The following is a 23,001-nucleotide window of genomic DNA, read 5'->3' as shown; positions in this document are numbered from 1 at the left end:
CTGGATCTCTTTGCTCTTTTTCAGGAGTTGAGCTGATAAACTGGCCCAGGACAGCTTATCTCTGAACTTTTAAGACAGAAAAGCACATCTTTTTCCTGTTTAAGCCTCTTAATTATTCACACATGAACTTAATCCTATATGCAACTGGAAAGGGACATGGATTGGGGGAGGATTTTATGATCTCCGAATTCACATAGAATTTCCCTGTGAAGGGAAACCTGGAGTTGATCCAGAATTTCCTTCCACAAAACAGCTCTTTGAATCTTCACTGGGTTTGACTTTGCAGCTCACTCTCCAGAGGAAAATGAGGAGCAGTGAATCCACTGAGAACATTTTGCACGGTTCTCTTTCCAGCCCCTTGACATGTGGAGCTGTCTCCCATCTAGAGCCACCATACAGGCTGTTGGCTGGCAGGAAAACCCTAGCCCTGTGGCTTGCATATCTGAGCCCTCTCCCCTTTCAACCCCAGTCCCTCAGGAAGGCTTTCCCTGAACACCTACCTAAACACATCCACTTCCCTTTTATTCTCCATCAAAGCATTTTTAAAAAACACGTCTTTATTAAGACATAATTCATAGACCACAAAATTCACCCAGAATGTATAATTCAATAGCTTTCAGTATGTTCAGTTGCACAATCGTCACCAAAAATTAATTCTAGAACATTCATCACAGCATCTAATTACTTAATTTTTATAGTAATATTTTCGGCCTGTGACGATATGTTTATTTTTGTCTTTATCTGTGCTTTGCCTTTCTACTTTAACCCGTGAGCTCCTGCAGGGCAGGGACTGTGATGGCTATGCCTATGCTTGGTGCTGCGTTTTCAGCACCTGGCAGACATCGACTCACAGAGGGACCCGGCTGCAAGATACAAGAAAAGCCTGAAGCTGTCCCATCTACTCTTCATTGTAGCAGGTGCAGGACACCTGGATGAGAACCAGGTTCCTGCTCTGGAAACCATTAGGAGTAGAGGATTCTCAGAGGGGGTGGAGGCAGGGAGTACGTACTCCAGGTGGCTAATTACCGCGGGGCCGGGGCCGTGGTAATTTGGGAAACCATAGTCAATATAGCTATTGTTTTCAAGTAACAGACTAGGGAAACTGACCCTGGACAATGTCTTCCTGGCAGGCGGGAACACGCAGAATTTGGAGTGAAACGGAAAGGGCATGGGGTCGCCAAGGTGGTGAAACGCCGCATTAAGGCGCTGCAAGATAGCTGGAGTTTTGCTTGGGAAACTCAGAGGGATCTCGCCGGGCCGGCACAATGGCGTTTCCGAACCCATGCCCAGCCCACTGGGGGCAGTCCTTGCTGCTTGCAGAGGCCAGACGCTTCTTGCAACTTCTAAGCGGCGATAGCTGCCACCTTGCCAATGACTCACCCGTTTCCCTATGCCCTCTGGGCTGTGCCACCCGCCGCAGCCGCCCTACTCCCCCACCCACCCTTCTCCCCAGGCTCCGCGCCGCGCCGCCAGTCCCAGGGGAGCCCCGGCGCACCTGGCGCCTAGGGCGGGCGGCACTGAGCGCTGGTGGCCACCTCACCCCAGGCGCAGCTGCCAGCGGGCTCCCTCCCCGAAACCCTGAAGTGGGGTGGCTTGTCTAGCGCCCAGCGAACAACATTATCCAATTGCTTCCCGTTTTATTCGCAGGCTGGGAGCCGAGAGAGCCTGAGCACTCACTTTCAACCCTCCAGGGGAGGAGGGGGTGCGGGCGGGGAGGGGAGACGCTCCCAGCTCCACCTCGCACGCGGCGCGGCCAGTGCACTCCGCTCCGGGAGAGGCGAGCAGCGCCGGTGAGCCCCGCAGCAGCGCGCCCGGCTGCCGAGCCCCGCGATGGAGTGAGTATCCCCGCGCCGCGCAGCCAACTGCTCTACCCTCGGCATGTTGCCATGGTGACCGCGGCGGCAGGCAGATCCCGCTCGGGTCCGCGTCCAGGATGGGTGTTTAATTTCAGCCCCGTGTGTACGCCTGGTGTTTCTATAGCAGCCGCCGCGGCGGCAGGAGGCAAGGGGTGGGAGCCCCGGGTGGCGTGGTTTTTGCGGCTGCCCCTTGGCCAGCAGGGCCTGGGGGGCGAGTGAGGGGAGTAGATGATGTTGCTAAGGACGGAGGCACGTTCTGGGCTTTCCTATCCCTGCCCCAAGCTTCCGCTTATCGGGGAGTTGGCCGCAATAGCCATGACTTCCGATTCCTAACCATGTCAGCATTATTGGACTGCAGTTAAAAAAAGAGGGAGGGGGTCACTGCGGATCGGAAGCAAACGCGGTTCGGTGTGAAGCGTGTAATGGAAGAATGATGAGTTAGTGGGTAATATGAGCCAGGGCTGCAATGTCCTGGCTACTAGAAAACATCAGAAGATCCAAAACAATTGATTTGTTCCTGGGGTATTGGAGAAATAAGACAAACATATTGGCGGCAGCCCGGAGTGGAATTACAACGTTTGGCACCGTGGATACTGCATGGATGGGTGGGGAAGAGAGGACATGAAGACAAGAGAGGCGTTAACCAGAAAAGATGTAGTAAAGGGCTCCGGTTGTGGGTCTGGTCTGGGCTTCCTCTTTTCTCTGTGTTTGCATCCCTGCATTGCTTTTTGGACACTCTCTCGAGCTGCTGCCACTGCAGGACCACTCTGACAGGCGACAGCCAGCCGCTCCAAGGAAGGGTCATTTTTGGAGCCGGCTATTAGATGCCGCTCACTTGGTCAGCTTCTCCTCTTCCGTCCTCTTCCCACACTACTCCTTGACATTGAGGCCGTCTGAAATCATATTTCAAGTTAGAGATAAAGTCATGTTTTCAGACATCAGGACCTTCATGCCAAACCCAAGAAACCTTAGCGGCCTTTATCCCTCTGCATATCTGATTGTGTAGATGCAATTTAATCCTCAGAAAGGCTGCTAAAGCAGAAGTGAGAGATGGTGTGGCATTGTAGGAGTCATGGTCACGGATTTCAGGCCCCACCTAGCCTGATACTGGTGTTATTGATTTCCTACTCCAGTAATTGAATGTCTCTGAGCATCGGTTTCCCTATCTGTGCAATGGAAACAAAGATGTTCCTTACTCACTTTGAAGCATTATTGAGAGGATCATGTAATATTTGTATCTCTTCCAAAGGGCTTTGTAAATTGTAAGATATGTACAAATTTAAGGAACTAGTGTCATGATTAAGAGCTGGGTTCTGGAGTCAGATAGGCTGGTTTGAGCCTTCTGACACTTTGCTGAATGGCGTTAATCTCCCTGGGCCTCATTTTCCCCATCTGGAAAATGGGAATAATAATAGTAACTATTTCTTGTACTTTTTGTGAACATTAAAGAAGTTAATGCATGTAAGTTGATACATATACATATAAGGTTCTTAGAACAGAGCCTGGCATAAAGCAAGCTCAATAAATATCTATTATCTATGAATATTATCTATTATTATTAGGTTGGTGCAACAGTAATTGCAGCTTTTGACATTACTTTCAATGGCAAAAACCACAAATTACTGTTGCATCAACCTAATATTATAGTCTACAGCATTTAATGGGGTTTCGGATTGGCATCAAGCTATTTTTTGTTTTAGACAGGGTCTCACTCTGTCACCCAGGCTGGAGTGCAATGGCACTATCATGGCTTACTGCAGTATTGACCTCCTGGGCTCAAACAATCCCCCCACCTCAGCCTCCTGATGGGACTACAGGCATGCACAACCATGCCCAGCTAATCTTTAATTTTTCATAGAGATGGGATTGCCCTATGTTGCTCAGGCTAGTCTTGAACTCCTGGGCCCAAGCAATCCTCCTGCCCCAGTCTTGCTGGGATTATAGGCGTGAGCCACCATGCCCAGTCTTTTTTTTTTTTTTTTAATAAAGAAATACATGGTGTGGTGGTTCATGACTGCAATCTCAGTGCTTTGAGGACAGAGGTGGTAGGAACTCTTGATGAGCCCAGGAGTTCAAGGATTCACTGAGCTATAATTGCACCACTGCACTGGGTGACAGAGCAAAACCTCATCTCAAAAAAAGAAAGAAAGAAAGAAGGAAGGAAGGAAGGAAGGAAGGAAGGAGAGAAAGAAAGAAAGAAAGAAAGAAAGAAAGAAAGAAAGAAAGAAAGAAAGAAAGAGAGAAAGAAAGAAAGAAAGAAAGAGAGAAAGAAAAGAAAGAAAGGGAAAGACAATGCCTGGAGGTCAATTGAGAATAACATAATTCCCAAGATACCACTGTAGATGTGAGAACCAGCAAGAAGCCACAGCAGGCTTGGGTATACAGAACAGACTTGGCCTGATGCACACTTCATTCTTGTTCCTCACTGTCATTTTCTTAGACATGGAGACTGTCCTTTACAAGAGACTGAACATAGATCTAGTCCTCTCACTGGGTAGGGCTAAAGGAGAGGCTGGTCGTTTGCCAGGGCAGCAACTTTCATCTTTATGCTCTCACATGGATAATCTAATATTTGATGTGTTTCTCCCAGACTTACCACTTGGGTGCTCAATAACTGGAACAGCACACAGGATTGGTAACTTTACAAAGGTCCTCAGCTCTTTCCCACATTCCCTCTGAGTCCCCTCACTAAGGTTTCCTCCAGGTGTTCTAAGCTCACACCTGGAACTCCTTGTGAACAAAGACCTTCCTCATCCCATTCTTCTCGCTCCACAGGATCCAAATTGCGGCCTCAATTAGCCTCCTTCTCCCTAATCTACTTGGCCTTGGCTTTCCCATTCCCAAGTGACATTCCAAAGTTCTCACTTCCTGGTTAACCTTTCCAATTTCCAACTCTGTTTTCTGCCCTACTTCCTTTGCTTCCTTAATGTATTAGGCCGTTCCTGCATTGTTATAAAGAAATACTTGAGACAGGGTAATTTATAAAGAATCTGGGTGCTCCTATATTGGGTGCATATATATATAGGATAGTTAGCTCTTCTTGTTGAATTGATCCCTTTACCATTAGGTAATGGCCTTCTTTGTGTCTTTTGATCTTTGTTTGTTTAAAGTCTGTTTTATCAGATACTAGGATTGCAACCCCTGCCTTTTTTTGTTTTCCATTTGCTTGGTAGATCTTCCTCCATCCCTTTATTTTGAGCCTATGTGTGTCTCTGCATGTGAGATGGGTTTCCTGAATACAGCACACTGATGGGTCTTGACTTTCTCTCCAATTGGCCAGTCTGTGTCTTTTAATTGGAGCATTTAGCCTATTTACATTTAAGGTTAATATTGTTATGTGTGAATTTGATCCTGTCATTATGATGTTAGCTGGTTATTTCGCTCGTTAGTTGATGCAGTTTCTTCCTAGCCTCGATGGTCTTTACAATTTGGCATGTTTTTGCAGTGGCTGGTACCGGTTATTCCTTTCCATGTTTAGTGCTTCCTTCAGGAGCTCTTTTAGGGCAGGCCTGGTGGTGACAAAATCTCTCAGCATTTGCTTGTCTGTAAAGTATTTTATTTCTCCACTTATCAAGCTTAGTTTGGCTGGATATGAAATTCTGGGTTTAAAATTCTTTTCTTTAAGAATGTTGAATATTGGCCCCCACTCTCTTCTGGCTTGTAGAGTTTCTGCTGAGAGATCAGCTGTTAGTCTGATCAGCTTCCCTTTGTGGGTAACCCGACCTTTCTCTCTGGCTGCCCTTAACATTTTTTCCTTCATTTCAACTTTGGTGAATCTGACAATTATGTGTCTTGGAGTTGCTCTTCTCGAGGAGTATCTTTGTGGTGTTCTCTGTATTTCCTGAATTTGAATATTGGCCTGCCTTGCTAGACTGGGGAAGTTCTCCTGGATAATATCCTGCAGACTGTTTTCCAACTTGGTTCCATTCTCCCCGTCATTTTCAGGTACACCAGTCAGACGTAGATTTGGTCTTTTCACATAGTCCTGTATTTCTTGGAGGCTTTGTTCATTTCTTTTTATTCTTTTTTCTCTAAACTTCTCTTCTTGCCTCATTTCATTGATTTCATCTTCCATCACTGATACCCTTTCTTCCAGTTGATCGAATCAGCTACTGAGTCTTGTGCATTCATCACGTAGTTCTTGTGCCATGGTTTTCAGCTCCATCAGGTCCTTTAAGGACTTCTCTGCATTGGTTATTCTAGTTGTCCATTCGTCTAATTTTTTTTTCAAGGTTTTTAACTTCTTTGCCATGGGTTCAAACTTCCTCCTTTAGCTTGGAGTTGTTTGATCGTCTGAAGCCTTCTTCTCTCAACTCGTCAAAGTTATTCTCTGTCCAGCTTTGTTCTGTTGCTGGTGAGGAGCTGCATTCCTTTGGAGGAGGAGATGCGCTCTGATTTTTAGAGTTTCCTGTTTTTCTGCTCTGTTTTTTCCCCATCTTTGTGGTTTTATCTACCTTTGGTCTTTGATGATGGTGACGTACAGAGGGGTTTTGGTGTAGATGTCCTTTCTGTTTGTTAGTTTTCCTTCTAACAGTCAGGATCCTCATCTGCAGGTCTGTTGGAGTTTCTGGAGGTCCACTCCAGACCCTGTTTGCCTGGGTATCAGCAGCGGAGGCTGCAGAACAGCGGATATTGGTGAACAGCAAATGTTGCTGCCTGATCGTTCCTCTGGAGGTTTTGTCTCAGAGGAGTACCTGGCTGTGTGAAGTGTCAGTCTGCCCCTACTGGGGGGTGCCTCCCAGTTAGGCTACTCGGGGGTCAGGGACCCACTTGAGGAGGCAGTCTGTCCATTCTCAGATCTCCAGCTGCATGCTGGGAGAACCACTATTCTCTTCAAAGCTGTCAGACAGGGACATTAAAGTCTGCAGAGTTTTCTGCTGCCTTTTGTTTGGCTATACCCTGTGTCCAGAGGTGGAGTCTACAGAGGCAGGCAGGCCTCCTTGAGCTGTGGTGGGCTCCACTCAGTTCGAGCTTCCTGGCTGCTTTGTTTACCTACTCAAGCCTTGGCAATGGCGGGCGCCCCTCCCCCAGCCTTGCTGCTGCCTTGCAGTTTGATCTCAGACTGCTGTGCTAGTAATGAGCGAGGTTCCGTGGGCGTAGGACCCTCTGAGCCTGGTGCAGGATATAATCTCCTGGTGTGCCGTTTGCTAAGACTGTTGGAAAAGCGCGGTATTAGGGTGGGAGTGACCTGATTTTCCAGGTGCCGTCTGTCGCCCCTTTCTTTGACTAGGAAAGGGAATTCCCTGACCCCTTGCGCTTCCCAGGTGAGGCAATGCCTTGTCCTGCTTCGGCTCACGCTCGGTGCGCTGCACCCACTGTCCTGCACCCACTGTCTGACACTCCCCAGTGAGATGAACCTGGTGCCTCAGTTGGAAATGCAGAAATCACCTGTCTTCTCCCTTGCTCATGCTGGGAGCTGTAGACTGGAGCTGTTCCTTTTGGCCCTCTTGGCTCCTCTCCCTGAGACAGGGTAATTTATAAAGAAAAGAGCTTTCATTGGCTAATGATTCTGCAGGTTGTATAGGAAGTGTGGTACAGGAGTCAGCTCAGCTTCCGGTGAGGCCTCAGGAAGCTTTCAGTCATGGAGAAAGGTGAAGCAGAAGCCTGGCAAGTTGTATGTTGGGAGCAGGAGCAAGAGCGAGGGGTGGTGGGGGGTGTCACAGACTTTAAACAACCAGATCTCAGGAGAACTCACTCACTATTGCCAGTGAGCACCAAGGCCCCATCCCCAGGTTTCACCCCCAGGAGCAAAACACCTCCCACCAGGCCCCACGTACAACACTGGGGATTACCTCTCAACATGATACCTGGAGGGGGACATCCAATCTACATCACTTAATATAATGAGCTTTTTCATTCTCACTTTTTTCCCTTTTAGAATATCATCTTTCCCTGTCCCTCCTTGGGTCTCACAACATTTCCCTTGTGCTGAATACTGCCCCTTCCCTTCAATCTAAACACTCCTCAAATTTCATCCCAGGTAGGAAAGCCCACTTTGAATATGAGTGAAATAGGGACTCCATTCCCCTTACTTACTGTAACCAACTTATATTTATAAACATTTATTAAAAGAGGGAATAAAATTCACTTCTTTTATGTTTTAATTTAACCAACAAATATTTGTTGAGATTAGCACTGGTCAACAAAACAGTCATGATTCGCATTGTCTGATGAGAGATAGATGTTAAATCAGTAAACTCATGTGTGTGTATGCTGATTAAATTTCTCGTCAGAAAAAGGGTTTTTCTTTTCTATCACACTGTCAGGCTGCAAATTTTCTGAACTTTTATGCTCTGCTTCCCTTATAAAACTGAATGCCTTTAACAGCACCCAATTCACCTCTTGAATGCTTTGCTGCTTAGGAATTTCTTCCACCAGATGCCCTAAATCATCTCTCTCAAGTTCAAAGTTCCACAAATCTCTAGGGCAAGGGAAAAATGCTGCCAGTTTCTTTGCTAAAATATAACAAGAGTCATCTTTGCTCCAGTTCCCAACAAATTTTTGATTTTCATCTGAGATCTCCTCAGCCTGGAATTCATTGTCCATATCATTATCAACATTTTGGTCAAGGCCATTCAGTAAGTCTCTAGGGAGTTCCAAACTTTCCCACATTTTCCTGTCTTTTTCTGAGCCCTCCAAACTGTTTCAACCTCTGCCTGTTACCCAGTTCCAATGTTGCCTCCACAGTTTTGACTATTTTTTCATCAGCACCCCACTCTACTGGTACAAATGTACTGTATTAGTCTGTTTTCATGCTGCCGATTAAGACATACCTGAGACTGGGCAATTTACAAAGGAAAGAGTTTTAATGGTGAACTCACAGTTCCATGTGGCTGGGGAAGCCTCACAATCATAGCAGAAGGCAATGAGGAGCAAGCCACATCTTATATGGAGGGCAGCAGGCAAAAAGAGAGCTTGTGCAGAGAAACTTCCATTTTAAAAACCACCAGATCTCATGAGACCCATTCACTATTATGAGACCAGCACGGGAAAGGCCTGCCTGCATGATTCAGTCATCTGCCACCAGGTGCCTTCCACAACACATGGGAATTGTGGGAGCTACAAGACGAGATTTGGGTGGGGACGCAGACACAAACCATATCACCAAGGTTTCCAATTTAAAATGAAACTTAGTGAAAATTAGGATACATAGTCATTTTTTTTTTCACAGGCATTGTTGGTTTTAGTAAAATAAGAGCTTCTTAGTTTAAATAATAAAAAAAAAACCCAGCCATAAAAGAGAATGAAATCATGTCCTTTACAGCAACATAGATGGAGCTGGATGCCATTATCCTAAGTGAGCTAATTCAGAATCAGAAAACCAAATATTGCATGTTCTCATTTATAAGTGAGAGCTAAATGATATGTACACATGGACATAAAGATGAAAATAATAGACACTGGGGACCTCAAAACGGGGGCAGGGGTGGGAAGGGACAAGGGTTGAAAAATTACCTATTGGGTAGAGTGTTCACTATTTGGGTAATGGGTACATTAGAAGCCCAGTCTCCACCAGTATGCAATATACCCATGTAACAAACTTGCACATGTACTCCCCTGAATCTAAAATAAAATAAAATTTACAAAAGGTCTATCTTGGAAAATAAGAAAGGTCTAATTTCCATCTTAAGAGGCTAGAAGAGCAAACAAAAAAGCAAGCAGAAAAAGAAATAAAAAAAAGAAAGAAAAATCTAGGTAATAAACAAGAAAAGAGGGTACTAACTGATTGAAGTTAAAATTTTTCTTTGTGACATGCTCTGTACTGGATGTGTAGAACAGAGAAGACCTACTGGAAAACCAGAAGGTGGGGTTGGTGTCATGTTCTGTACCATGTCAGCATTCTTGTATGGTACATGAAACATCAGGCAATGGCAGGTACTTGCTGCCCTCCTGGGTGGGTTGGGTATGAGATCCATGTGTTTGTAGGAATGCACTTTAATACCTGCAGTTATTAATTTGATGCCACACCTATAGATTTTGCCTCACACTTCTCTGGAATGGTCTTCAAAACAGTATGGGATCCAAAAGGCACAAAGAACGTAACACGAGAACTCTAAGTTGTTGCCATCCCTGTAAGCCCTGGGGCTCTGACAATGTGGGTGGCAGTCTTGGACCAGAAGTGGCATTCCCCATCACCAGTCAGATGCCTGTTATCACATGGACTTAGGCGTATAGCATCCAGTGGTGGTCATGAAACATCTGAAGTTTGATTTTGCAAATGCACAAATCTAGGTTCGTGAAAGAATAAGTGCAGTAGGGACATTAAGTTACAGATAACTTAAGGTTCTTAACATATGCCTTCATTCATTCATCCAGTAACTCATTTAGTTAGCAAATATTTATTGAATACTTTCTATGTATGAAGCACTGTGATAGGTACTTGCGATAAAAGGTGATGAAAACATCCCTTACCCTGTCTTCAAGGAGCTTATGGTTTAGTCTACGTGTGACTATGGATACTTTGTGAGTTTGAACTATTTTTCTTGCTAAATCAGTCTTCTGATGACACAAAATGTGGCATTTTGTGTGCTCAGCATATGGTGGGCATTAAACAAATGTGTTTAGAAATGTGTAAGACTTTTAGAAGTTAATTTCTATGATGAAAGTAATGTATGCTTTATAAAACAATTCAAATATTGTAGAAGTTTATGAAGTAAATATCCCCATTTTCCATTCTCTCCCTCATATCTCAGTTCCTAGAGGTGATTACCATGAACACTTGGGAAACCTCTTTCCAGATATTTTTCATGCAAACATCATAGAGTTGGAAACACTTATATATATAGGTTTAAATATTTCTTTTACATAAATGAAATCATACCACATATGTTGTTCTACAGCTTGCTTTTTCCACTTCATATTATATTCTACATACTTTTACTTCTCAATATATGTCAGCATTGTAGCTCAGTGGTAAAACACATGCTTTGAATATCAATATATACACATCTACTTCATTCGCTTTTATAAAACTGCTTAGTATTTACTTTTGGAATATCATTAACCAGTTCTTTATGATGAAGAGTTAGACTTGTTTCCACTTTTTGCTACTATTTTCAATGCTACAATGAACATCCTTGTCCACACTGCAAATGAATCTGCATACAATTTTCTAGAAATGAAGTTGCTGGGTAAGTGAATATGCACATTGTAAATTTTGTTAGATATTGCCCAGGTGCCTCCAAAAGTGTTGTATCCCTTTACATTGCCATCATCATGTTTGAGAGCCCCTGTTTCCCCAAATCCTTGACAACCCTAGCCACATTATATATTCATATTTGAATATTTGTGTTTGACTAGTCTAACTTGATGTACATCATCAAGTGGTGATGATACACTGTCAGTGGTCGTGGTCTGTGCTCTTGCTCTCTCTACTTGTCACTTTCTCAGAGAGCCCTAGGAAGCCACAAGGTGCAAATGTTCAGAAGATAGTGTAAATCACTTACAAAGACAAAGCTTAAAATATCTCATTGACTTTTAAAAGTGATCAAGTGATTGTTTTACAGTTTGTCAAATGTAGACTTTATTGATAGATTTCTTACTCTTAAAGTTGAGGAAATGAGCACACGTCACTTAGCCCCACTTTTACCATTTGTTGCAGTTATAGTGTGATATAGTTTGGCTCTGTGTCCCCACCCAAATCTCATCTCAAACTGTAGTCCCCATGTGTTCAGGAAGGGACCTGGTGGGAGGTGATTGGATTATAGGGATGGTTTTCCCCATGCTGTTCTCATGATAGTGAGTGAGTTCTCACAAGATCCAATAGTTTAAAAGTGGCAGTTTCTCCTGCTCTTTCTCTCTTTCCTGCTGCCATGTAAGACATGCCTGCTTCCCCTTTCGCCATGATTGTAAGTTTCCTGAGGCCTCTCCAGCCATGCAGAACTGTGAGTCAATAAAACCTCTTTGTTTACAAATTATCTAGTCTCAGGTAGTAACTTTATAATAGTATGAAAATGGACTAATACATAGTGTTAGTTTTATGTTTTCAAAGGTTTTAGCCTTTGCAAATTTGAACATAATTATCTTAGTTGATTCAATCAAGAGATTCTTTTTGAGTGCCCTTTTCATCCAAGGCACTGCTCTGAGCACTGAGAATACAACAGTAAATTGTCAAAGAGGCAAAGGAGCTTATATTGTTTTAGAGGAGACAGACAATACATATATTACATATATACTTTGTCAGGCAGCAATAAATGTTAAAAAAAAAAGCACATTAGGAGACTGGAGAGTGATGGGAGGGTTATTTTTGATAGTGTCATCAGGGAACAGCTTTCTGACGTGGCAAGTTTGGATAGAGACTTGAACAAGGTGAGGGGGTGAGACAAACAGAAGAAGGAAGAGCAGTTGTAAAGGTCCTGAGGCAGGGCCATGCTTTGTGGGCTGAGTGTTAGTCTTGGATCTAAATGCGGTCAGAACACCACCAGCCCTTTCATCAATGACATCCTCTTTTTTGAGCATCTTGTAGGTTGATTTAGTGTTTAGTTAAAAGGGTTTGTTTTCAAACAGGGCCAAAGTGTATTAAATTTTAAATGCCTGTTGGTTGTTTCTATGAACAAACAAGTTGAATGTGTATAAAATTATAGAATCATGTTTTTTTGCCCCTCATAATTCTCCAAGATGTCATTCCATTGTGTTCTGGCATTGACCCTTGCTCTGGGAAAGTCTGAGGCTAGACTGACTATTTCTTCTTTGTAGATGGCTTGCCCACTCCCATCCCTCCCAGTCCTGCAATTTTTTTTTTGGCTTTGATGCCGATCAAGTTATTTTTAAACACTGAAAGTTTGGTAACTTCTCTTTGATATTTCTTACTGTACGTCATTGTGTTTTTTTCTCTGGAAAATGGTCGTTCCTTTGATTTGAAGAGTCATATTTTCCTTTATTTTTTTGTAAAGATATTTTCCTTGTGGCTTTCAATTGAAGAATCTATTTGTTCTGTTATCTACTACAGGGACATCTGTTACCCATTGCCCTCCATAACTATTAATTCTGAACTTTTCTCATTTTTTTCCTGATGTTCCTATGAGTTTCCTTACATTTAAAAATCTGTCGTGTAGATAGTTGACTCTCTTTTTAAGCAACAGTTTCTAAGTAGGGTTCACTTCCGAAATGGTTTTATGGTTATCTTCAATTTATTTTCTGGTTTGGCTAGCACATTTTGCACTTTTCTTAAAAAAGAGTTCATGTATTCAATTTTTTTGAATGTATGGAGAATAATTTATCAGAAAATTATCTGTATTTCTTGAGCTATTTATTTATCTGCCATTTGCTGGTAACTCATTTTTATAAAAATAATAACTCTGCATATAGAATCTGTGCATGTTAATGGCTTTGCATTTATTATCCATTTCCACATAGAGGTAATTCTATCCAAACCTACTATTTGCCCAAGAATAGGTAGAGGGGATGGAGACAGTGATTTGGGGGAGACATTAGCTTTTTTTTTTTTTTTTTTTTTTTGAGACGGGAGTCTGTCTCTGTCGCCCAGGCTGGAGTGCAGTGGCGCAATCTCGGCTCACTGCAAGCTCCGCCTCCCGGGTTCACGCCATTCTCCTGCCTCAGCCTTCCGCGTAGCTGGGACTACAGGCGCCCGCCACCACGCCTGGCTAATTTTTTGTATTTTTAGTAGAGACGGGGTTTCACCGTGGTCTCGATCTCCTGACCTCGTGATCCGCCCGCCCCGGCCTCCCAAAGTGCTGGGATTACAAGCGTGAGCCACCGCGCCCGGCCGACATTAGCTTTATATTGGATATTTTGTCTCATAAAAAATTCTTACAACTCTGCAATATCTTCTGTTTAAAAAAGTTGCGTAGAGAGTGAGCAGATCATTCAGACAGGTCACATATCCCAGCTTACTGAGTGTGTGTGAGTTGCAGGAGGGTAGACAGATATCTGGCGCTTTACCACTGCTTGATGACTTGGTTTAGCATTTATGAAGAGAGTGGTAGGGCAAATCAACTACAAAGGTAATTACTCTTTTCCTTCTATTTTCCTACATCTCTTGCCTTGAGATGATTCCTCCATGTTAAGGTTTTCAGTTTTCGGGTTTTGCAGATAATAAACATGAAGGATTCACACAGTAGTGCCATTGGTGTCACTTTCTCCATCAGTTCACTCTGGTAGGAAACCAGCCCCTTCACACAGATGTCCCCCAGTTTTTGCCAGTTCTAACCACAAAATGTTGGGCCTTTCTGTACTCTCTCCTTACTTAGAAATTTGAAAGCCAGTTAAGATCTGTAGAGGACTATATCACCTTTTAGGGTTGTCCACTGATTTAATAAAAATTATACTCTGTTTGGCAGATAATTCTTATAACTTGTGATTTGAGAATTGTAGCTGTTTGCTAGTTTCGTAGTAGATCAATTTATTCATTTATTTATTTGTTTTTTAGAGATGAAGTCTTGCCCTGTCACCTAGGCTGGAGCATAGTAGCACAATCAGAGCTCACTGCAGCCTTGAATTCCTGGGCTCAAGAGATCTTCTTGCCGCAGGGCTCCAAGTAGCTGGGACTATAGGCTTACACCATCATGCCTGGCTAATTTTTAAATTATTTTCATTTTTAGTAGAGACAGACTCTCACTAAGTTGTCCAAGTTGGTCTCAAATTCCTGGCCTTAAGCAATCCTCCCACTTCAGCATCCCAAAGTGCTGGGATTATAGATGTGAGCCACCATTCCTAGCCTCAGAGTAGATACAATTTTCCTTCTAATTTTTCCTTCTTTTAGTTCATTTCAGCAGCTTTGAGGGAAGTACAGAGAAGACTTTACCATATCTTTGAGTTAATGAATCAATGAATCTTGTGTTTCTACAAAAATAATATTAATAACTACCAAATGTCATTGTTGTTAACAAATCTGTTGTTATTATATATCTTTATTCTCTCTCAATTCTTAGGAATGTGTATGGCAAAAAAAGAGTTCATGAATGAGATTATAAATACTTTGCAGTAGAAGTATTTTGGAAAGGGTGTATCTGGTGATGTTCTCCATCTCATCCTTCAAATCCATTTTCTACCCTTCCCTGCCTATGTGCCTCATGAAGCTGTGCTTTGTGCCCTATGAGGCTGACCTCTATAGACTCCCTCAGCTTGCCTCTCCTACTGTTTGACTTCCTATTGAGTTGGATCAATGGAAGGCACCAGCAGGAGAACCATGGATGAGAGAAAATTGAGGTCAGTGTACGGTTTAATCTATGGTTTCCCTTCCTACAGGGCAGTGGGTTGGCCAGGGCATCTTTCCTCTTCTGAAGGCCGCAGCAGCCCTTCCTACTGCTACAGCTACAGCTCTCTCCCACTGCTGGTAGCCACTTCCTTCCTTTGCTCCTTTGGGACTTGATGTGGCGATGGTTCCCTCATCACTTTGTTAGCCCCTGGGTGCTTCACCATTGCTGTGGGTTACTGTCAGCTCTGCCTTTGCCTTTGTAAAGCAGTCTCTTTATTAAGATTATTTCAGTTATCCAGTTGGAGTATGCCATCTGCTTCCAGCTGGGATCCTAGCTCACACAGCATGTGAGGATAGAAGCACTGAAAGTCTTATGAGAACCCTTCTTATTACTGCGATGGAATCTGGTGATTTCTGTTTGTTCATGCATTCTGGTCATTGGACCTCAATGCTCCAATATAGGGAAGAGATATTGAGTGTTGTTATGTGCATACTCAAATATTTAAGAAGGAGACACCCCTATTCCACAGATATCAAAGTGCTCATTTACTTCCCACTGAAAGATGTCATTTTCTTATATATAACTTATAATAAAAATTCCCCAAATTTGAAGCCTTAGAGGGAAGACCAATCTCAGTTGTAAGTAGGCTTAATCAAAATTTGATTTTATTTAAAGAAATGAAATCTTATTTCTCTTCATTATAGGAAGGAACATTCCTGGTCAAAATTCTGCTTTTGTAAATAGGTCTTTATAGTATTTGATGCACTATTTAAAAATGTGATAATTTAACCTATTAATAGTATATAAACGGATGCTACCTAAATTACTACCAAGTCAATTAAGTCTATACCATCGTGTGTAATCTTCTTCACAGACAGTACAAAAGCATAAAATATAGTGTAATGAAAATGTGTGTTTCACAAGTTCTGAATAAATGGGTTATAAATTAAATATATTACAATCCACTGACTTTTATATAGTATTTTGATATAGTTTGGATATTTGTCCCCCCGCCCAGATCTTATGTTGAAATGTGATCCCCAGTGTTGGCAGTGGGGCCTAGTGAGAACTGTTTGAGTCATGAGGGTGGGTCCCTCATGAATGGCTTGGTACCTTCCCTGAAGTAATAAATTAGTTCATGCCAGAGCTGACTGTTTAACAAAGCCTGGCACCTCTTCCCCTCTCTCTTGCCATGTGACACTCCTGCTCTCCTTCACCTTCTGCCATGAGTGGAAGCTTCCTGAGGCCTCACCAGAAGCAGATGCTGGTTTTATGTTTCTTGTACAGTCTACAGAACTGTGAGCCAAATAAACCTGTTTTCCTTATAAATTACCTAGTCTCCAGTATTTCTTTATAGCAATGCAAAAACAGACTAATACATATCTCATACTTGAAAAGTCAGTTGTTGTTTAGACTGCTTGCCCTACTTTTAATACTTCAATTTCTCTGTCAATCGTGTTTATTTATTAATTCATTCAACTCATAATTATTAAGTACCTAGTATGTGCCAGACACTTTTATGGGTATCTGTGGTACAAATGGGAGTAAGACATCGTCTTTGCCTTCATAGGGATCACAATCTAATGAGAAACATAGTTGGTCAAGTAATTATAATAAAACGTGGCAAGTGTTATGCAAAGGAAAGGTTTGAGGGAATACTATCGGTCAGAGGCACATAGCATTGGGGCAGGAGCCTAAATGGATTTTAGGAGTCCAGGGTTTCTAAAATGAAGTCAAAATCCAAGCTTATTTCATAGCCCTTGAAATTAATGTAGCATAAAAAATCTTTAATGTTTGGACTAGTCATCTTACAACTGGTTAAGTCATTTTCTTAAAAAATTAGCAACCCAAATCCTGTATTAAAACTAGTTTGAATAATTGACTTAACCTTCAAATCTTTTTTTTTTGCACTTATGAGTCTATGACTAATGCTGCCTCCGTGATCATGGGTGCAGCAGCATTGTGGAGAATGCCTGCCCCCTTGAGGAATCAGAAACTCAGCTTTCAGATGATGGTGCAAAGTGGGATCACAAACAAAATGAAACAAAAAACAAAGAACAAAAAGGAAACAACACAAAAACCAAAACAGAACAAACAAAACCATATGAAAATTTGGTGGGCACTGCTAAACCCTTTGTACATACTTGGTTTTAGTCACGCTTGCTAAGATCACATCAAAAGCCTCTGAACCTCTGAAAGGCATTAAAAGTTGTCCCACTGCACCTATGAGCCATCCAGAGAAGCGTTAAATAAGTTGGTCCAGAAACACTTTTGAAGTCCTCCATCCTTTCAATACTTTTCTTATCTTCTTTGCTTCTGAGCAGGAGGTGCAGCATTTAAAATCAAAGACATCAATAATAAGGTCTCATTTCCTAAGACAGCATCTTTCCCACTGTAATGTGCATGTGAATCATTTGGGATCATGTTGAAAAGCAGATCCTGATTCTGTAGATAGGGGGTGTGGCTGGGGGGTTCCTGGGTTCCCAACAAGCTTCCCAGGAGGTGATGCTGATGCTGCTGGTCTGTAGACCACACTCTGAGTAGCAACGTTCTCAGTGCAAATATAGAGCACAGGGCTTTATATAACACAAGAAGTGGATGTGGAGTTCCTCATCCTTTTATATTTCCCATCCCAAGACAGTCTCATAGTAGGCGAGTCTGATGATGAATTGGAGTTCAACAATCTGTGTGTGGAACAAGGAAACACACAGAACAAAACCTGGCTCTTCATTTTAATTGGCACAACTTAGCAGTTACATGTGGATAGGCAAAGTTTCTATTTTTTGGGAAATCAGAATGGGGTAGGAGTTAGCCAATAAGTGTATATGAGATAGATAAATGCAATCTTATCTTTTAAAATATGATTTGAAAATTTTGTGGTCATAAATAATTTAAATCCTAAAAATATTTTTCTTTGGTCAGTTCTTTAATATTTTAAAAATAGTGAATCTCATTATTTATGGCCTCATGTGGCTGTAAGCCATAATATCTTGGTATAAATCTCTAGTTATAATTATATGGATATAATATGAATATGATGTGTTAGGCCCAAGAAGCTCATGGTATTCCATTTTCTAAACAAGATCAATAAACTCTGGGATCCTTACTATTAAAAGCAAGGGAAAAGCAACTTGTTTTGTAAAAGATAATTCAAACATGTTAGGAAGTTGTGTTTTCATTTATGTGAGATGAGAATTATCTCCAAAACTCTTTCATTGTAATGGGAGCTAAGCGTTATAAAGACAGTGCATATTTGATAATTAGACTGCACAGAACAAGGTTCAGTTATGGATTCTCGATTGCTTGGTAAAATGATGGCTCTTCAAACCTAATTACATTTGGGTGAGTTAAAGCACAGTTCCGAAGAACTCAGTATGTTCACTCCCAGCCTTCATCAACTGTACAATTTGCTTTCCTGTTAGTTTTACTCCAGATCTTGAAATTAAAAGCATTTTGTTATATCAGGATGGTGTGTCTATGACTTCAGTGCAAGTAGAGGAGGAGTGTTCTATCCTGGAATAACACAAATTAGAGGTGCATATATGTATGTGTATGGTGTGTGTGTGTGTGTGTGTGTGTGTGTGTGTGTGTGTGTATGTGTATTAAACTTTATGCTTTTTAAAGCCTCCTTCTAAAATGCCATCTTTCAGATATGCCTATCTGTGTCTTGTTTTGGTAGTTTTTCTTTTCTTTCCCCATTCAACCATCTCTTGGGAATTAGAAAAGGATTCCTAAGATCAAAATCTCCAATTTTCTGGAAAAGCTTTGGCACTTGTCACTCTCTCCCCACATTTTCCTGCTTCCTAAGACTGGTCAAGGGCAGGGGCTGGGCGCAGTGGCTCATGCCTGTAATCCCAGCACTTTTGGAGGCCGAGGTGGGCGGATCACGAGGTCAGGAGATCGAGACCATCCTGGCTAACATGGTGAAACCCTGTCTCTACTAAAAATACAAAAAAATTAGCTGGGTGAGGTGGCCGGTGCCTGTAGTCTCAGCTACTCAGGAGGCTGAGGCAGGAGAATGGCATGAACCTGGGAGGCGGAGCTTGCAGTGAGCTGAGATCGCGCCACTGCACTCCAGGCTGGCGACAGAGCAAGACTCCGTCTCAAAAAAAAAAAAAAAAAGGTCAAGGGGAGCCATAGGCCCTCTGGGTGACAAGGAACAGAGATTTATACAGTCCGTCTTACAAAATATGGATAAAGGGTCTCTTTCTCTCTATATATGTATTTTGTGTGTGTGGTAAAATATACATAGCATAAAATTTACCATTGTAACCATTTATAAGTGTATAATTCAGTGGCATTAAGTACATTCACCATGTTGTGCAATCATCACCATTTCCAGAACTTTTTCGTCATCCCAGACTGAAACTCTCTACCCATAAAACATCAATTCCCTATTCTCCCCACCCCCTATCCCCCATTCTACTTTTGGTTTCTGTGAAACTGCCTACTCTAGGTGCCCCATATACTTAGAATCAAATACTATTTATTCTTTTGTGTCTGGATAATTTCACTTTGTGTAATGCTTTGAAGGTTTATCCATGTTGTAGCCTGTGTCAAAATTTCATTCTTTTTCAAGGCTGAATAATATTCCATTGTATGGCTATACTACATTTTATTATTCATTCATCTATTGATTGACATTTGGGTGGTTTCCATCTTTTGGGTATCATGAATAGTGCTGCCATAAACACTGGTGTACAAGTATGTGTTTGAGCTTTATATTCTTCTGGGCATAAGGGTTAACAGATATTTATTGAAAGCCTATTATGAGCCAGTACAGTATTTTCTAGAAGTTGAGGCTATTGAGGAAATGGACAGCATCCCAGCCCTTGTATAAACACTAGAATGATAAATAAGCCATTCTAGATACCAATAAAATCCTACCAGAAAAAGAAAATTTAAAAATGGGTTAGACTATCTGAAGTTGGGGCAAAAAGTGGGTGTGGGCAATCTCACGTAACATAGGAGGAAGGCGAGCTCCAGGCAAAAGGAATAGCCAGTGCGAAGCCTGAGCTAGAAAGGGCACCATTGTGGTGGAAGGGGCTCGAGGGTGGCGACTGGGGGAGATGCTGGGGGAGAAGAGGTCAGAGGCTAGGTCAGCCAGACCTTCTAGGTCACTTAGGTCCAGGTGTCACAAGGCTCAAAGTTTATGCAACTTTGAAGGGCTTTGCAGAGGAAGAATAAAAACGTATCTTCCTTTTGCAAACTTTACAAAAACATGGCCATCCCTTGAAAACACATTACTAGGTATCTTCCAGAGTTTTCAGGGGCTGTCCAAGTGAGGGGCCGTGGCTCTTAAGCTTCAGTGGGTCCACAGTGATCTGTCTCTGAGTGCTGTAGCAAGAGCCTGGCTTTTGTTTAGATAATGAAAGGAAACTATTGGGGGATTTTAAGCAGAGAAGTTACACAATCTGATATGTAGTTTAGAAAGATGGTTACGGTTGTTGTGTGAAGAATGGACTGTAGAGGGCAAAGAGGAATTAGGGGATGAGAGGAGGCTGGAGACCTGTTGCAGGTGAGAACTGATGGGTGTGATTGATGGCTGTGCCAGTCCGGATGGTGAGAAGTGGTCGGATTTGACAACAGTCTCTGAGGAAAGAATTCAAAATTGGTACTGCTAATGATGGCGTGATAGACAAACACACTGTGATACTGATGAGAAGGATTCTTCCTTTCCTTTCGTCTTAGCCTCCTCAAGCCCCTGGTCTCACCATTATATTGTAGCAATATTGTCAGTCATTTGAGTTTAGGAGCTAAGAGGTCCCTCCCAACTCTATTGAAGCTGTATGATGTTCACCTTGGCTACAGTCAACACCTATTTCTCAAATGAAGTTACACTGCCTTGTGGCTAAAAGCTTTGACATTGAAAAATGTATTCTCTCTAAAAGAGATGTCAGTGTATCACATTAAAGGTCAGAGACGCCCCAGGGTCAGAATCTCTGTGGTCCTAGCCAAACATTTTGTAAGAAAAAAATTCTCAACCACTATGAGATTGTTTCAGATTCAGGAGCAAAGCAACCATTTGTCATTTGCAATTTATGATTTTTTGCTTCTTCAGGCACCAGCCTGATGGCCTTTCATCTGGACCGTGAAATATCATGACTGATTGGTTTTTTGAGGAGGGAGAATGTTCACACTTTTCAAACCAGCACATCTGGGGGCTAAGAAGGAAGGTTTGCTTGGGAGGAATCAGCCAGTTGTTTAGTGTGGTAGCTTTATGTTTTCTGAGAACAAAAGTGATATGGTGTGTGTGTGTGTGTGTGTGTGTGTGTGTATAAAATCAATGGAGGGTCTTGGGAGCAGGGGAGACAGAGGGAGAGAAATACAGAGGAAGAGAGGATGACAGAGAGAGAGAGACAGACAGACAGAGACAGAAAGAACATACCCATACTGTGTAAACACATTTCTAGGAAACAGAAACAGAAAGACGGGTTGATTGCCTTGGGGGAGGGAGTTGGTATAGTTAAATGATAGGGTTTGGGGTTTTGAATCCTCAGAGAAGCTCAGGTAGAGGCAATGATAGTTGGGTGTTTGCTGATGAGCAGAAGGCTAGGTAACTGAGTGCTAGAACCTAAGCTCTCCCTGCTCATAGCAGTTTTTCTTTGGGTCTTAGGATGTCAGGCAAGAAGTGACGATGGCTGGTAGCTAGGGAGTGGCATGTCATCCCTGGGGAGATGAGAAAGGGTCAGACTTGGCATAAGTTTTGGAGACTGAGCTCACAGATTTGTGTGTATGTGTGTGTGTGTGTGTGTGTGTGTCAGGTTGTATGTATATTGTGGCAAAAAGAGAGGACTCGCAGAGGAGGCCAAAGTATTTTGGCTTGAGCAGTAGGTAAATGATGTGCAATTTGCTGAAATAGGGAACCCTTGTTTGGGGGTGGGAAAGTAAGATTTGGTTTGGGAGCGTGTTAAGTTTGAAATGCTTATTAGACATTCAGATGGAAATGCTGAGAGGGTGGTTGGCTGTATGAGTCTTGTGTTCAGGGAGGTTCAGGAGTTCAACTGGGGAGTCGTTAGTCCATGGATTGTATTTAAGGCCATGGGATGAATGAGATCACTTTGGTATTGAGTGTATAGACAGAGACAAGATTCAAGTTGATAGGCAGAAGTTTCTAGTATTCTGTAATCAGGTTTTCATTCCCTGTATCAATATAGCCAATTTTATAAATATCCCTTCTGGCTTCTCCAAAAATCTTATAAAGATAGAAAGATATATAAATAATATGTGCATGTCTCAAGGGAATTTAGGAATAATGGGTTTGGCACATGAATGTCTACATAATAAAAAACTCTTAGCAAACTAGAAATAGAAGAAAGTTATTTTATTAGTTCACTTTCATACTGCTGATAAAGACATACCTGAGACTAGGTAATTTATAAAGTAAAAGAGGTTTAATGGACTCACAATTCCACATGGCTGGGGAGGCCTCACAATCATGGTGGAAGGCAAAAGGCACATCTTACATGGCAGCAAGCAAGAGGGAGAATGAGAGCCAAGTGAAAGGGATTTCCCCTTAAAGAACCATCAGATCGTGTGAGACTTTAACATCGTTGCTAGATACATGATGAATATAAAAAAATCAATTTCATTTCTACAGTCCCATAATAAGTTGAAAATCTAATTTTTAAGAAAAAATACAATTTCAATAATAACAAAATCCAGAAAGTACTTATAAATAAATATAGCACAAACATGCAGGACCTTTATGTGAAAAAATAAAGTTTAGTACATTTACAGATTGTTTAACTCCATGTATCTCTACAGAAAGTTTCCTTTGAGAGTAAATAAAGCAAATATCTTCCAAACAAACATGAAATATGAATGAAAAAGATATTAATGCTCAATCTCTCTTCGTTATGTCCACCTCCAAATACATATTTCATGTCCTAAAAATGGTAAAAATGCTATGTAATGGGATTTTTTGTGTGAGAAGGAGGGATTGCTTCAGAGAATAGGTTAAATCAAAGTAAGCAGAATTTTTAAAC

At 42.0% G+C, this 23,001-nt stretch overlaps 1 protein-coding gene across 6 annotated transcripts in view; it reads left to right on the top strand.

Annotated features, from left to right (window-relative positions):
- The first annotated feature begins 1,704 nt into the window (after positions 1–1,704).
- Positions 1,705–23,001, top strand: part of PALM2AKAP2 (PALM2 and AKAP2 fusion) — a 526,900-nt gene continuing 505,603 nt past the window's right edge. For 3 of the 6 annotated variants that reach the window (XM_030823189.1, XM_030823172.1, XM_030823136.1), the window contains exon 1: positions 1,778–1,835. In XM_030823189.1, the coding sequence (XP_030679049.1) occupies positions 1,831–1,835 (5 nt within the window). In that variant the 5' untranslated portion in view covers positions 1,778–1,830. Of the gene's footprint in view, positions 1,836–23,001 lie in introns of all 6 variants that reach the window. The other 3 variants (XM_030823221.1, XM_003260340.4, XM_030823290.1) reach the window with 3 other exon arrangements.

The sequence above is a fragment of the Nomascus leucogenys genome, chromosome 1a (genome assembly GCF_006542625.1).
Source record: "Nomascus leucogenys isolate Asia chromosome 1a, Asia_NLE_v1, whole genome shotgun sequence".
NCBI classification, from domain to species: domain Eukaryota; kingdom Metazoa; phylum Chordata; class Mammalia; order Primates; family Hylobatidae; genus Nomascus; species Nomascus leucogenys.
This window is presented reverse-complemented; position numbering and strand designations above follow the sequence as displayed.